Source organism: Polypterus senegalus, chromosome 1 (genome assembly GCF_016835505.1).
Source record: "Polypterus senegalus isolate Bchr_013 chromosome 1, ASM1683550v1, whole genome shotgun sequence".
NCBI classification, from domain to species: domain Eukaryota; kingdom Metazoa; phylum Chordata; class Cladistia; order Polypteriformes; family Polypteridae; genus Polypterus; species Polypterus senegalus.
The window spans coordinates 74,466,679-74,481,232 of record NC_053154.1 but is presented as its reverse complement, the minus strand read 5'-3'; the positions used below and the strand labels follow the sequence as shown (position 1 = coordinate 74,481,232).

Here is a 14,554-nt window from a genome sequence, read left to right as displayed (position 1 = left end):
GGGTGTTTTGTTCTAGCGTAGAAGGTACTGCTTGCTATGGTGTCCCTGTTCGACTATGATGTTTTTTTTGAAGAATACACAGTCTGAGTATCTAAAAGCTATGAAAGACAGATTTAAACTAACCAATTGGTCAAAACCACTCCAAACAGGGTGTAAAGCTGTTATTTCTACAATGGGATGTTCTACAACAATACTGGAAGTGCATCAAGTCAGTATTTATAAAAAAAAATGCATTGCATATTTGAATATTTATAAAAATTCCGTTCATGAGAATATATTCTGAACCAAAACATTGACACTTTAAATTATTTTGCATTTTAATGCCTTTGAATTTAAAATATAACAGAAACAGAGTTTAGTATAAGAAGTGTAAGATTAATCCTCTTTAATTGTACTATAAGCCAATATATTATTCACTCAAAATATATTTCTTGTCAGAACCTCAATATTAAAAGGAGAAGAGATGGAATTATCCAGTGCTTAATAGAGTACCTCAGAGAAAGTAATGAGGACTTTTTCCAAGACTGCCAGGTATGGCCTTTAATTTAGTCTACTGAAGGAATTTGCATGGTTGCATGTAGAATTTGACAAAAAATAAACATAAAACATCATTATATTTGTATTAATCTGTCACTTTTTTTTTTTAACAAGGAGGATAATCAAGATGGAAACGAGCATCTCTTAAAGATCCTTGTCGTCCATAGTGCCACTGCAGAGGACCCAGTGGATTTTGACATTATTATTGAGGGCTGTAAAGTGCTGACTAACTGTGAAAGCAGAGCCAAGGCTTGCATCCTATTAATGGGGTTTATTCATGCATTAAATTTAGTCTACTCAGAAAAGCTAAAGTATACGTTTCAGTTTTTCCAAAAGATTTTCCTTGAGATTGATGGGATAAAGCTGCTCAGAAAAGTTCAGACACTAAAAAACAAATTGCTGGCTTGAATGTAACTACTCAAGTTAATAATGGATAATAGGTTCTTGTTACACTTTGTTAAAATGTCATTGTGTCCTGAAATATTAAAACACTAGGTGAACTTTAGTTTTTAAAACAAAAGCCTACCTCACTTCTAATTTGTAAATATGTATTTTGTAACATTTGTCTCTTCTGAAAATCAAAGTTGTATTGCTGTTGTATGATAAGGGTAGTAGTTATTATGACAATTTGCTTTTTTGTGTATATTGATAATTTTTCATGTGCCACAGGTAAAGCCTTACACATTTACAGTTTTATGGTCAGTAGTTTCATACTAGAGTGACAGAAGTGTACATTGTGGTTTGAATTTGACTTCTTTTTATTGAATTCTGCTATATTTAAATTTTTTAATTAGTGTCAGGACTGACAAGTACAGTAACAGAGCTGTTAAATTAATATTCTGATGCTGATATTAAAATTTCAACAATTTAAAAAACAATTGTTTACTTTAAAATGTAATGAAGATCTCAAAAAAGAAAATATTTTGTTCAGAATACTCGTTTCTCAATAAAAAAAGTGCGTCATTCATTTTGTAGTCTGAGTGATTTTAGTCTTAAATCATGAAAACAGAAAATTAGGTACAAAATACTCACAGTTGTTAGTCAGTTCCCTACTTTTTAAAAGTAATTTTAAGCTTAGAAAAAGTATGACATTGATGTTGTTCATTCAACATAAATTTTCTCAAGCAATTTAAGATTAGTCATTTAGTATTGTAGCTTGAAATATTTGGTTTCAGATCTCCATCAAAGTAAAAAAAATTGTTTGTACCAAAGTAAGTTATGGTGGAGGGAATAAACGTAAAAATCCTATTTCAGTTAACCTAATATTTTAGGTTGTCCATGTGCTGTGCTTGAGGGGCCGTTTGTATATTCTTCCAGTCAAGCTTTCCAGCGTGCTGGCTTTCCAACTGCCAAAAAAGAATAACAACTTCAAAAATAGATTAACTTCAGTATAAAACAAGTGAATTGTACCCAATCACTCTAAATGATTTGCCTCAACTTAAAAATTGTGGGATCAATAAGCTTATATTGGTTCAGATTGAAAATATTAAGTATGAATCATTACCAAACTTTTTTCAGTGTAAGAAGATGGATTATACTAAAAATATTACGTAGACTTCACTTGACTGAATTTATGTATATTATTTGCTACATTTAGGTAAACTTCACTAAAAAAATGGGTTAAATATACTCAAGAAAAACGAGTGCAAAATGCTGCCTCAATTTTATTGAGTAAATTCTAAACCCTGCTTTTTACAGTGTATTATGGTTTGGGAGGAAAGACAATTTTACTGCTCTGCTCAACTGAACTGCAGCCTACTTACTGCAGATCTCACTTTTTTAATTTGTGAAACTGGTCAGTTCTAGAAGTGAACATAATGGAAGGGCAACATTAAAAGACTTGACCTAAGAAGCCACAGCTCCACTGTGAGAGTAGTTAATTTTTGCACATGAGATTGTTCACAAGGGCTAAACGTGAAGAGACTATGGAGAAACAGATTATTTTTTATTCTTTTAGAAATCTTACACCATCTTGAACTTCTCTAAGGAAAGGGGACTGACGACATTAAACCACCAGCTTCGCGGGGTTATAAAATTGTGAAAAGGGCAAATCAACGCATTTTCAGACTTAGCAGCTTTATCTGAGTTACTGCATCTCCGCCATCGAGTGTGCCGATCAAAAGGCTGAGAAAAGGCAAGTATTACAACTTGTTCTTGTTTTTATTCCTAAACGGGGGCGCTGTTTATTTTGGTTTTCAGGTTATCAGTTACAGGAGCAATAGAAATATAAACAAAAATCATTTGGGGTAATTTAATATCCAATTTAGAAAGTTTTATCCCTTTAAATGAGGACTTGCGAGAATAGATATGTACGAAGAGAAGATATATACGAATATATAAACGGAGAGAGAGAGAGAGAGAGGGGTGCTGAATATAAGAAATGAATTCTGTATTATAAAGTCAGTGTTGGCTACCAAAATATTACTCGGGAAAAATATAAAACTGGTTGTTCAGTTAATGTGTTGAATATGTAATCTATTCTTTGTAGACCTTGAATCACTATAACTGAACATTTACAGATCTTCAGCGATGTTGGCATACTTGAGCGCATCCTCGAGTTTATGCGCGTCTCCTCCTCTCCAACCGAAGTAAAGTTAGCTGGACTTCGACATCTTTCTCACATTCAGACTTTGAAGCTTCATATCGCCAAAGCGAAAAACAGCGACTATGGAAAAATTCACGTTTTCTCACAATTTCTTGACAAGCGTTCCTTTTTTTCGATATGTCCCAAATTTTTGTAAGAAACAAAAACAGCTCTCAAAACGCAATATAAGTCCAAAATCAGTCCGCAAAGGGTGCAAAATACACATGAACACGGCACAAAGGTATAGAATACTAGTTGTAAATTTTGTTAGACTTTTTGTGAACATTACCGATTATTTTTAATATTTTTTAATAACGCATAACTTACAATTATAAAGTAAACTGTGTAACAAGAATCGGACCAAATTTAATTTTTAAGGGCAATACCTAATGCTCATTTTACAGCGCATAATTGCCTTTTTAATTCAATCGAAGACCCTTAGTATGACACAGAAAAGACCCCCGAATTTGCGCTGCCTTGCGCTACAGTCTCGGTTCTCAACCGGTAATTTCAAATTAAATGCTACCAATGATAACCTGTCATTGTAAGGGTCTTCGAATGGATTAAAAGGCAAAAATATGAGCTGTAAAAGGCATTGACTTTCAAAAATATCAAATTTAGATTGATGTCAGTTTTAGCTTTTACGCAGCTGACTTTTCATTATTATAATGTACTGTTTTAAAAAACAGTGTTGAAAAATGATCAGTAATATAGACAAAAAATGTAAAGGCTGTCACAGACTTCAAGTAGTATTCCCTGCTTTTGACACCGATTTTATGTGAATTACCCTTTACGGATCGATTTCAGACTTTTATTGCGTTTTTGAACTATTTTTGATTTCTTACCAAAAAACGGATATTTCAGAAAAAAGAGCGCTTGTTAACAAGTTGTGTCAAACTCACTTTAATTCGACAGAGCGTGACGGAGGGCGGCTGCAGCAGCATATTGTGCGAGCAGGAGAAAGAGATTCGTAGTGTTAATAATGGCAGTTTTGCAGGAATAACCATAATGGATTCTAATTCTTGTGATAATGAAGTCTGCAGAAAAAGGGATGACTTTTCATCAACGGTAAACTCTGACGCCGTCTGACGCTTTAGAAAGATGCCCTTCAGTGATCTATGGTTGGAAGACAGATGATCCCTTGCAGAATTTTAGTCTGTTAATACGTGATATCATATTAGATGTAACTGTGTATAAGCCCAATAGACATGAACAGCAACTCATCCACACTCTTAAAAATAAAGGTGCCAGAGTGGTTCTTCAGCACAATACTATTCCATAAGACCCAAACACATGAATGTTCCAGAAAGAACCTTTATTTCTTTGGATCTGTAACAATCCATTACAGTAAAAACATGAATTGTAACAGATTTGTGAATTCCGAAAGGGTTCCTGATTTTTAAAGGACTCTTGTTGCATACAATAACACGGGCTGTCTAACTCCAGGTTTTCATGTTATTTTCTACATAGCTTTTCAAAGCACAAAAAACAACTTCATATGAGAAGAACTCTTCCCAGAACTAAATTGTGTTTTGTCAAGCAAAGGTTCAACAAGGAACCACATAACCCACTACAGAAAAATAAAGTGCCAGTTAAAGAACTAGAATGTTTACGAGTGCAGCAACACACGCACACTGAAGTCAAATGAGCAGCTGCTGCTTTCAGTGGTTAAGGCTTTGAGCTGAAAGCGCTTGAACTGGATCAGCCAAATTAATAGTGGATGTATCGATAGCGGGATAAATTAAGGTTGCAACTAATTGTCCACCACCATCAGCTGTCCTCCCCAGGGAACACCACACTTTGATTGTAGGTGTAGCAGAGTGTTAAAAATGAGTAATATCTAGCATATAGATTGATAAATATTTTGTATTTCTTTATTTGTGAAATTAAATAAAGAACACATATACTAAAGCAGGGGTGCCCAATGCGTCGATCGCGATCGACCGGTACATCGGAAAGGTAGTGCATTAAAAAAAAAAATTTAAACGTTAGTCTATCTTTATGTTGCAAATGGTCAATCATCCGCCACGGTGCCCACTTCAGTTGCGTGATCAACCACAAGCGTTACCTGGTAGGTAACCACCCATACAATCAGATTGTGATTCAGACTACGAATGCCATGAATGTAATTACCCCGATCTACATGCTGTCAAATAAACGAACCACACGTAAAGAGGCTTCGCCTCTGACTTCTGAGGTTCGATCCCCGAGAGGGGTTGCAGTGAGTGTGTACGCCTGATGAGCAGAATAAGGGCGAAACACGTGTTGCGTACTCTTTACATTATTTGACAGTAAACTATGTAACATTCAATTATCTGCTTCTCGCAGTTGAAGAGGGCACCGTGGTGGCGGATGTTTGCCGACTTGCAGACCAACCACAATCAGACTGTGATTCAGACTACGAATGCCATATATATATATATATATTATATATATGTATATATAGGTGGCGCTGCTGCCTCGCAGTTAGAAAGGGTTCGCTTCCCGGGTCCTCCCTGCGTGGAGTTTGCAAGTTCTCCCCGTGTATGCGTGGGTTTCCTCCGGGCGCTCCGGTTTCCTCCCACAATCCAAAGACATGCAGGTTAGGTGAATTGGTGATTCTAAATTGGCCCTAGTGTGTGCTGTGGGTGTGTTTGTGTGTGTCCTGCGGTGGGTTGGCACCCTGCCCAGGATTGGTTCCTGCCTTGTGCCCTGTGTTGGTTGGGATTGGATCCAGCAGACCCCCGTGACCCTGTGTTCGGATTCAGCGGGTTAGAAAATGGATGGATATATATATATATATATATATATATATATATATATATATATATATATATATATATATATATATATATATACATACATACAGTATAGCATTTTTAATGTAGGTAGATCATTTTGACCTGGTCATTTTAGCTCGCAAGCCGAAAAAGTGTGGGCACCCCTGCACTTAAGCATTCAATGTCATTAAGAAGAAACAACTCTATAAACAACTCTTTTGAAATCATTTTCTCTGAACTTATGTTACGCTGTTAAGTAAGGGCATGGAATATTATAATCAAAATAGGGAGAGATAATTACATTTGTCCATTATACTGTACTATATATTAAAGGGCATTTTAGATTTAAGGTAAGGAATCTGCAAACCACTAAACGAGATCTGGTTTCATTATTCTAGGATGGAGCACCACATTTTCTTCCTAATGCTACTGTTTGTAGCCTCAGGTCATCTCATTCAAGACCCCTCACTGGATGACCACTGGGAGGCCTGGAAGGAAAGCTACCAGAAAACATACAAGGATAAGGTACTCAGTAAATATGAACAAACTTGACACTGACCTGGCATACCGTGAAACATTCTTTTCACTTATTTAGCTGTGTAAAATTCTCACAAAAACACAAGGCATTTTTATGTACAGTTGATTTTAACATTTATGGTAGAGTGGCATGTTCATAGTGGGGTTAATTTTTTTTTTTTGGTCACAATCAGCAAGGATTCTGAACTTTTTGGTTTTCTCTTATTATTTAGATTTTCTCCAACATTCCAAAGACACGTGCATTAGAATAACTCAGCGGTTTTCAAATTGGGACAACCGCACTCTTGGCAAAGTTCATGTTTTTACAAAATAATTACAGTTTTGAAGATTGTATTTAAATTTCTTTGGACAGCTTTTAAATAAAAATAATTAAAAATGCCCTGCAAGTTTTACATGGAAATAATCAAATTAAATCAAATCAAGTCAAATTTGATTTGTCACAATTCTACATTCAGAAAGTGAAATGCTTAGTTGCTAAACTCCAAGACTGTGCATCAAGGACAATAAACATTGGCAGATCATTTTTATAAATATCAGTAAAAATTATTAGGTAAATGAGAGTAATAATATTATCTATATTACTAAACGAAGGTTGTATATAGAGGCACGGATGCCAGAGGCCAGACGCACCGAGAGCGCACGCGCACAGCGCCTCAGAGCCCCAGAGTCAAACCCAGCGGCTTCCCAGAGTCAGTAATTGTCGCCCAAACAACACAATACAACCTGTAAAATAAACTTCAGGTAAAGTGTGCAATGCCAGCAGTCAGTGTGCCTCAACACTGCCAGCAGTACTCCACTCCACAGTGCCAGCAGTACTCCACTACACAGTTGCAGCAGCTACTACACTAAACAGTGGCAGCAGTCAGTGTAGCAGCTGTCAGTGTGGAATATTTGAATCATATTAGGGTAATTAGGTGTTAAAAGTAAGTATGATTCCTAACAGCAAATGACTTCTAGCTAATGACACAGCCACAGAAAAACAAAAACGAGACCGCATGGATAAAAACAACAAACGAAGGCGCCTACAACGCGCTTCTGAAACACCAGAAGCAAAGGAGTCACGGCTCCAAAAAGAAAGAGCTCAGGTATCGGATAGACGTGCAAACGAGGCAACAGAACGACCGGCTTGCGCAATTGTTCATCACAAAGAATATCAGAGGAAACTGCAGAAAGGCTAGAAAGTCGTTTACGAGGTTCAGTATTCCAACAAAGAAAAAGCCAAAGGCAGGAACGACGGACAGCCGCTGAACAGTTCCGTCAGTTAGCTGAGAATGCATTCTACAGTATAATGAGCCCACTGTTCATGAAAATTCATTGGGATTAATGAGTGTCATTTGCAGTCATTGTCATTCACTTAACTTCCTTGAAGAAAAAACTGGCATAATAAGTGCAGCAACTCAAAGATATTTTGGACTTAAATAATACAACAATTAAATTTCAGTTTTAGTTTTTAAAAAACTGGTTAATGTTAGTATAAATATATTTATTTAATTAAATGAAAACTTTCCCAGGACGCTCCCACCCTCCATCATTTTTCATCCTTCCAAAGATCGGAGGGAACAGAAAATGATTACCATTCTTGGATTTGCGATTCTTTAGAGAATCGGGGGTTTACTGGTTATATCAATAATATGAAAATATATATTAAATAAATAATAAAAAAAACAATAATTTTAACTTAAATAACAATATAAGGGAGTTGACTTTATGTAGCTCTGGACAACTCTGTTCTTGTTGAGGATGCCTATGGATTGTGGAAAGAAGTTCCCCCTCAATCCCTCTGAAATGGTCTTCAGGGAGTGTTTACCTGACTGCAGCCCAGAGAAGAGGCCATTTTTGGGATGACCTTTACCGTTGATAATTTTCTTTGCCCTGTTCCAACATCACTTGATGTAAATTAGAGAGTGCACACCCAGTGATGCATTCATCTGACTGCACCATTTTCTGCAGATCTTTACGATCTTGCTGTTTTCAAACTAGGTAATAATACTTCCTGTTAAGATACTTTTGATGGAGGATATGTGGACATTCTTTAGTAAGTGGGAGGAAAGCCTAAAAATCCCTGAGGTGGTGAAGATGTTGTCATGCCTTCTTCACCAAGGTTTCAATGTGCTTGAACCAGGTCGAATCCTCTGTGATGTGGACACTGAAGTGTCTAAAACTGCCCACCATCTCCACTTGAGTTCTTCTGCGGACATGACAGCACCCCTGCTGTTTACTCCCAAACTCCACAATCAGTTGCTTTGTCTTACTGATAATCAGAAGACTGTTGTCCTGGCACCAGTGTGACAGACTCTCCACTTCATCCAGGTAAGCTAGCTCATTGTTGTTAGAGATCAGGCACAGCAATGATGTGTCATCAGAAAACCTGACACTGACTGAAGAGTCATGTGCACCCAAACAGTTCTATGAATACAGGGAGTATAGCAGATGACTCAGAATACAGCCTTCTGTAGCCTCTGTGTTGAGTGTGTAGCATATTGAAGTGTGGCAACCCTCTCAAACCACCTGGGGTATGTCTGTAAAGAAGGTAAAAACCCATCTGCACAGTGAGATGTTCAGACACAGGACCCTGAGCTTAATGATGAGCTTAGAAGGGTTTATTGTGCTTAATACCATTCAATACTCTATAAATAACATTCACACATAATTCCCCTCTTACTATCCTGGTGCGCCAGTACTATATGCAGGATCAAGGTGGTGACATCATCCATGGATCTCCTAGAGTGATATGCGAACTGTAATGGATCGGTTCTTGTGGCAGTGAAGAGCGTATATAATTCTTGAATAGCCTCTCAAAACACTTCATTGCTATAGGTTTTAGTGCAACAAGATGATATTTATCTAGAAAAGCTGGTTGTGGTTCCTTAGGTACAGAGAAAATGGTGGATCTTTTGAAGCATGTTGGTAACACAGAATGGGTTAAGGAGATATTAAATATCATTGTGAACATTGGTTTAGCTGAATCAGTATAATTATAGACTAATGCTGAAGATTTCTGCTGGTGTGGTACACATGCAGCTGTCTGGTGGTATGCAAAGAAACTCAAAAAAAGGAGCTGCGGGGGAGGGGAGGAGGTCTTTAAAAGGACCTTTAGTTTCACAGAGGCCAGTCTTGCACAGCCAGATGTATAACATACAACCATGAGTGAATTTTACTTACAAACACTATTTGTCAAAGATGCTTCAACTTGAAAATTGAACACCAGCTTCTTTTAACTGCAGCTGGATTATGTGAATTTCCCCTTGGGATTAATAAAGTATCTATCTATCTATCTATCTATCTATCTATCTATCTATCTATCTATCTATCTATCTATCTATCTATCTATCTATCTATCTATCTATCTATCTATCTATCTGTCTATCTATCTATCTATCTATCTATCTATCTATCTATCTATCTATCTATCATTCTATCTATCTATCTATCTATCTATCAGTCAAATGCTGACCTGCACCTTCCTAATGACCCCTGGGAATTGAAGTCCTTCCTGCAGCACTGCCACAACATTAGCCCAATAATAGGCTTCTTTATTGAACAACTTAATAGAAACAAAAATAGAACAGATGAGTGTGATTCCAATTTATTCATCTTATCTCATTTCATCTGCACTCTGCTGAAATATTTTTTTGCAAACTCAGTAATGGGCACTGAGTAATTTATGAGATCATGTGACACAACACATCAGTTCCTTGCTGTTTTGTTTATCTTAAGAATACATGTGTTTCTTATACCAATTTGCAGATGGTATTCCCATGCTGAAATAAAGTGTCTGTCAAAGAACTGTCAAGTGTATGCACAGCACAAGTGCAATGCGCCATTACTGGTATAAGGATATTTATGTATCATAAATAAATTGAGACCAATATTTTCATTATTTTCTCTCCTTTTTTTACTTTTCCATACCTACCAGTGCTCCATTCCTTTGCTTTGCTTGTTACAATGAACCAAGCCTGCAGAGCTGTGCTCTTGCAATACAAATGTCAAACACCTCTGTATTTTAACTTCTGTGTTTTCTTAACTGGATTTATTGTATACATTACTCAAAAGTAACAGCCAAGTCACATTGGTTTTCAGAAAAAACTTTAGGTTTACATACTTATATTGTGTTTTATTGCACCTGTAAGAAGGGTAATCAAACTGCTAAATGCAATTGAAAGTTCTGAGACTTTATTTGCATTGTAACAAGCTTCTTCAATGTTTCCACAGAAATCAGTGCTCATACTTGGTTTACTGCATTTACAGTATAAGGCTAGTTAAAAACTATTAAAAACTATTGTAAGCACCAGGCGCAAGATTGGAGTGATTTATTCATTTTCACCCTTTCCCACCCTTGTCTAGCCAGTGCTGGTTTAGATCAGATGAATTTGCTCTAGAAAACCTCCCTTGATCCACAAATCTAAAAACCCCAGAAAAATAAGAGTGTGAAATCTTGAATAAGCTTAATCGATCCATCAGTCATTGTTATAGATGTAGTGCCAATAAAATAATGTGCCATCATATGACACATTTAAGGGGCCAACAAGATTAAAATACAGTGTCATATATAATAGCTGACAAATGTGATAAATAAGACACAGAGCAGATACAAGAAGTGTGCCATGTGTAGACACCAAGAGGACTTTAGAAGTATAATGGACAGATTTCATGCAGAACGTGCAAAAGATGAGCTGCATACATCAAGGATAGCTACAGTATGGTGTACAATTATAAAATAGGGGATAAAGACATACTAACACAAAAGAAAGACTTCAAAGTCACAGTCACAATGCGGCATTATATAGACTCAGGTATGGAGGAGCACTAGTAGTCACTTGATTGTCTTCTTTTGTTAAGTGAGAGTTCTCAATGTTTGTGTGTCATATAGACAATATGCAGCATTATTCACAATGTCACTCAGTTTTGTCTTCATTCTCACCTGTCTCTAGCAGGTCAAGAGTGCATCCAATAGCTGAGCTTGCCTTTTTAATTCGTTTGTTGATTCAGTGGGCTTCTCTTGAAGTGATGTTGCCAGTCCAGGACAATACAGCATAAAAAATAACACTGGCCATCAAAAAATTGTAGAAGATGTGAAGGATGTCAGTACCCAAAATAAAGAAGTGCAGTCGTCTAAGAAAAAAGCACTTGTTCTGCCCTTTCTTATATAGTTCCATTGTTTTATAAAAGAAGAGGTACACATATTAAGCTACTAAACAGAAGAAAACTTTAAAACAAAATAGAATGTGATAGGATAAACTGCACAATTCCAAGTAGAACTTTAAAAACTGGCAGATTATGTCAAGGCAATAACAATACAATCAATTACTAACTTGTAGATAAAGGGATAACAATTTTAAAATCCAGTCATCTGTCTATATTTGAATGTCGAGACAGATGCAGCATCCCAAATTAGTTCAAAGACATGCTCTTCTGTGTATAAGGGCAGGCTCAAAATGGTTATGGTCAAAACCAGCCAGATTAACAATTCTAAGTGATTCTTATTAAAAGCAGATCCTATGTTTTTCCCTTTTCAGAACTGTAGTCTTCAATCACAAGCACAGAGTCATCAGTCAGTTATTATTAATATTCATATACTGAACTTTGTGCACAACGGAACTACGGAAGCAAGAGACCCTGGAGTCTATTGTGTTACTATATGCAGTCTTTAACTAAATTTTAAACACAGTTCTTATCTTTTACTTCAGAGGAAGGAAAATAATTTTTGATTGAAAAGTCACTGGCTTAGTTTGTAAATTTGTAAGCAGTGCTTGAAAGCAGAACCAGATAAGTGGTAGTACTCTTTTTATGGTGATACGGGGACAGTTGATCAAAGAATTTGGGTGGCTGAAGCTTCAAACTCTACCAACATTCAATGAAAGAGCATGGAGTTAATAAACTTTACTTAATAAAAGTTTTAGCAACATGCTGTCTGAATAATGAGACATGAGTTAGCATATTGTGATCTTCTCTACGACTGTTATGATGCCAATATTGTAGTGAAAATAACCAGACAATGGTAGGAGAAAACAAAAATAAAAATTGTAAAACAAACAGGGGTGAAGAAAATAAGAAAGGACAAAACAAAACCTGAAACCCCAAACAATCTTGATAAGGTATATGGCAAAGGTTGATAAATCATTGTAGTTTATCTTGTCCCTAAATAATTCTAACAAATGTCATTTGTTATGAAAAACAGCTTTGATATTTAAATTTTGTCATTTGTTATGAAAAACAGCTTTGATATTTAAATTTTGTCTGAGATTTTTTTCTCTTTGTTACTTTGTCTCAGTCCTCAGTGTACCATTCATCAATCTCTATTGTGTTGTTGCTTTCAAAAAATGTTACGACTCTGACAACTTTCTCTCTTACTTTGGTGACTGTGATTCCATGGAGAATGGCACATTTGCGTTGTTGCAATTGCAATGCCCCTACTTTTCTGACACTAATTTCATTCTTTGAGGGACAGCTGCTATCCGTGATTTGTGCTATTAACAGTCCTCCTGAAACCATGACCCTGCTAACAGTGTGGAGTGAATCACCTTTGACAAATCCAAAGAAAAAAACAAGAGCCAGAACCAGAAGACAAAAAGAATAGCATTGCAGCAAAAATAATAACAAAAAGGAATGTCAAAAACCATATAAAATATCAAAAAAAGCTGCACTAGAAAGATGATTGCCCTAGCCAAAATATTTTTTATGCACAACTAGTTTTTCTAAATTATTTTAAAGCTTAAATACTGACCTATCTGCCCATCTTTTATATAGGCAGGCCTGGTACCAAAACATATCATGTGCCCTTTAATAATCAGGTGATCCACTTTGGACATATAAAATGTAAACAGTATAGCCAGGGTCAGGCAAGAACAGCACAAAAAAATCGAGAAATCAAAATGAAATAAATGAGTACAAAATAATTTAAAATGAAATTTAAAAAACACCTTTGCTTTTCTTATAGTGCTTGTTCATCAAGTTTTTTTTTCTTAACTTCGAACATTATTACTTAGATCTACTTTTGCATTGCCTTTGTGGACCAACCTACACACATGTCATTAGCTTTGGAAACATATTAGTTTAGCCTTGACATGGAACTCTTCTGATAAACTTTCATTGTGCTGAGTATCTTCACTAAACATTTTTAGTTTTTTTTTTCTCTTTCTGTTTTTCCCACTTTAAGAAAAACTTGCAAAAGGTTGTTTTTTTTCATTCTTGTATTACTACAGGGATATGAGCTTTCAAGGAGGCTAATTTGGGAAAAGAATTTCCACATGATTGAGGAGCATAACCTTAAGTTTTCTAAAGGACAATCAACTTTTGAGATGGGAATAAACCACCTTGGGGACATGGTAAGTAGTCATCCTGTTACTAAACATTGTCAGGCTTGGACTCCCCAGTTTCTTCTATTGGCAAAAACCTTTGTCATGCAATTTTACCTCCTTGGTTAGGATTGAATTTAAGGAGAGTATTGTATAGATTGTAGGACTTGTTTTGATGATTCAGCAATATTGTTCTTGAGCTTAGTGATAGCTGTATGTCTTTTGAATTCACGTTGGTTTTTTTTTCTTTTGTTGACATTAATTCCTTTTCAGCTCTGAAAAACAATGTTTTTAACGCAATGCAGGTCAATGGTTTTGATTATTGGATCTACAGAACATTAGAACCATCTTGACGAGAACAGGCCATGCAGTCCAACAAAGCTCACCAGTTCTATCTATTTAACACTAGAATTACCAAAGCCTATGAAAAAACTTGAAATCCTGGCCCACCTTAAATCCCTTCGCACCACTCAATCAGCGTCTTTTGTGTTGTAAATGTATCAATCAACACAAGCAGCAAGCAGCCTGCTATCCCATCCTCCCTCTCACCACCACTGTTTAATTCACAAAGAAGGTTCTCAGTGCTCAGTGCTTATCTTGGGGTGAAGTGCTGAAGTTGTAGAGGGTAAATAATATATCATCCTTTGAAATACATACATTTCATGTGTGTTCCGTGTCTACAATAATCTATGTAAACACATCGTTAAAACAAAAATGTTTTTCATGTTTTAGTAAAAACTGACAAAATGAGGACAGGAAGTGTATCATGTGTGAAGCCTGAAGTCCAAATACCAAATATACACTTTCACAAAGGTACAAGTATAACAAAACAAGTGCGCTTT

At 36.1% G+C, this 14,554-nt stretch overlaps 1 protein-coding gene across 1 annotated transcript in view; it reads left to right on the top strand.

The window, feature by feature from the left end:
* The first annotated feature begins 2,478 nt into the window (after nt 1-2,478).
* The window catches only part of LOC120527412 (procathepsin L-like), a 39,033-nt gene continuing 26,957 nt past the window's right edge, over nt 2,479-14,554 (top strand). The window contains exons 1-3 of the mRNA XM_039750799.1: nt 2,479-2,671; nt 6,279-6,405; nt 13,620-13,742. Coding sequence (XP_039606733.1) covers nt 6,280-6,405; nt 13,620-13,742 — 249 coding nt within the window. The 5' untranslated portion in view covers nt 2,479-2,671; nt 6,279. The remainder of the gene's footprint in view (nt 2,672-6,278; nt 6,406-13,619; nt 13,743-14,554) is intronic.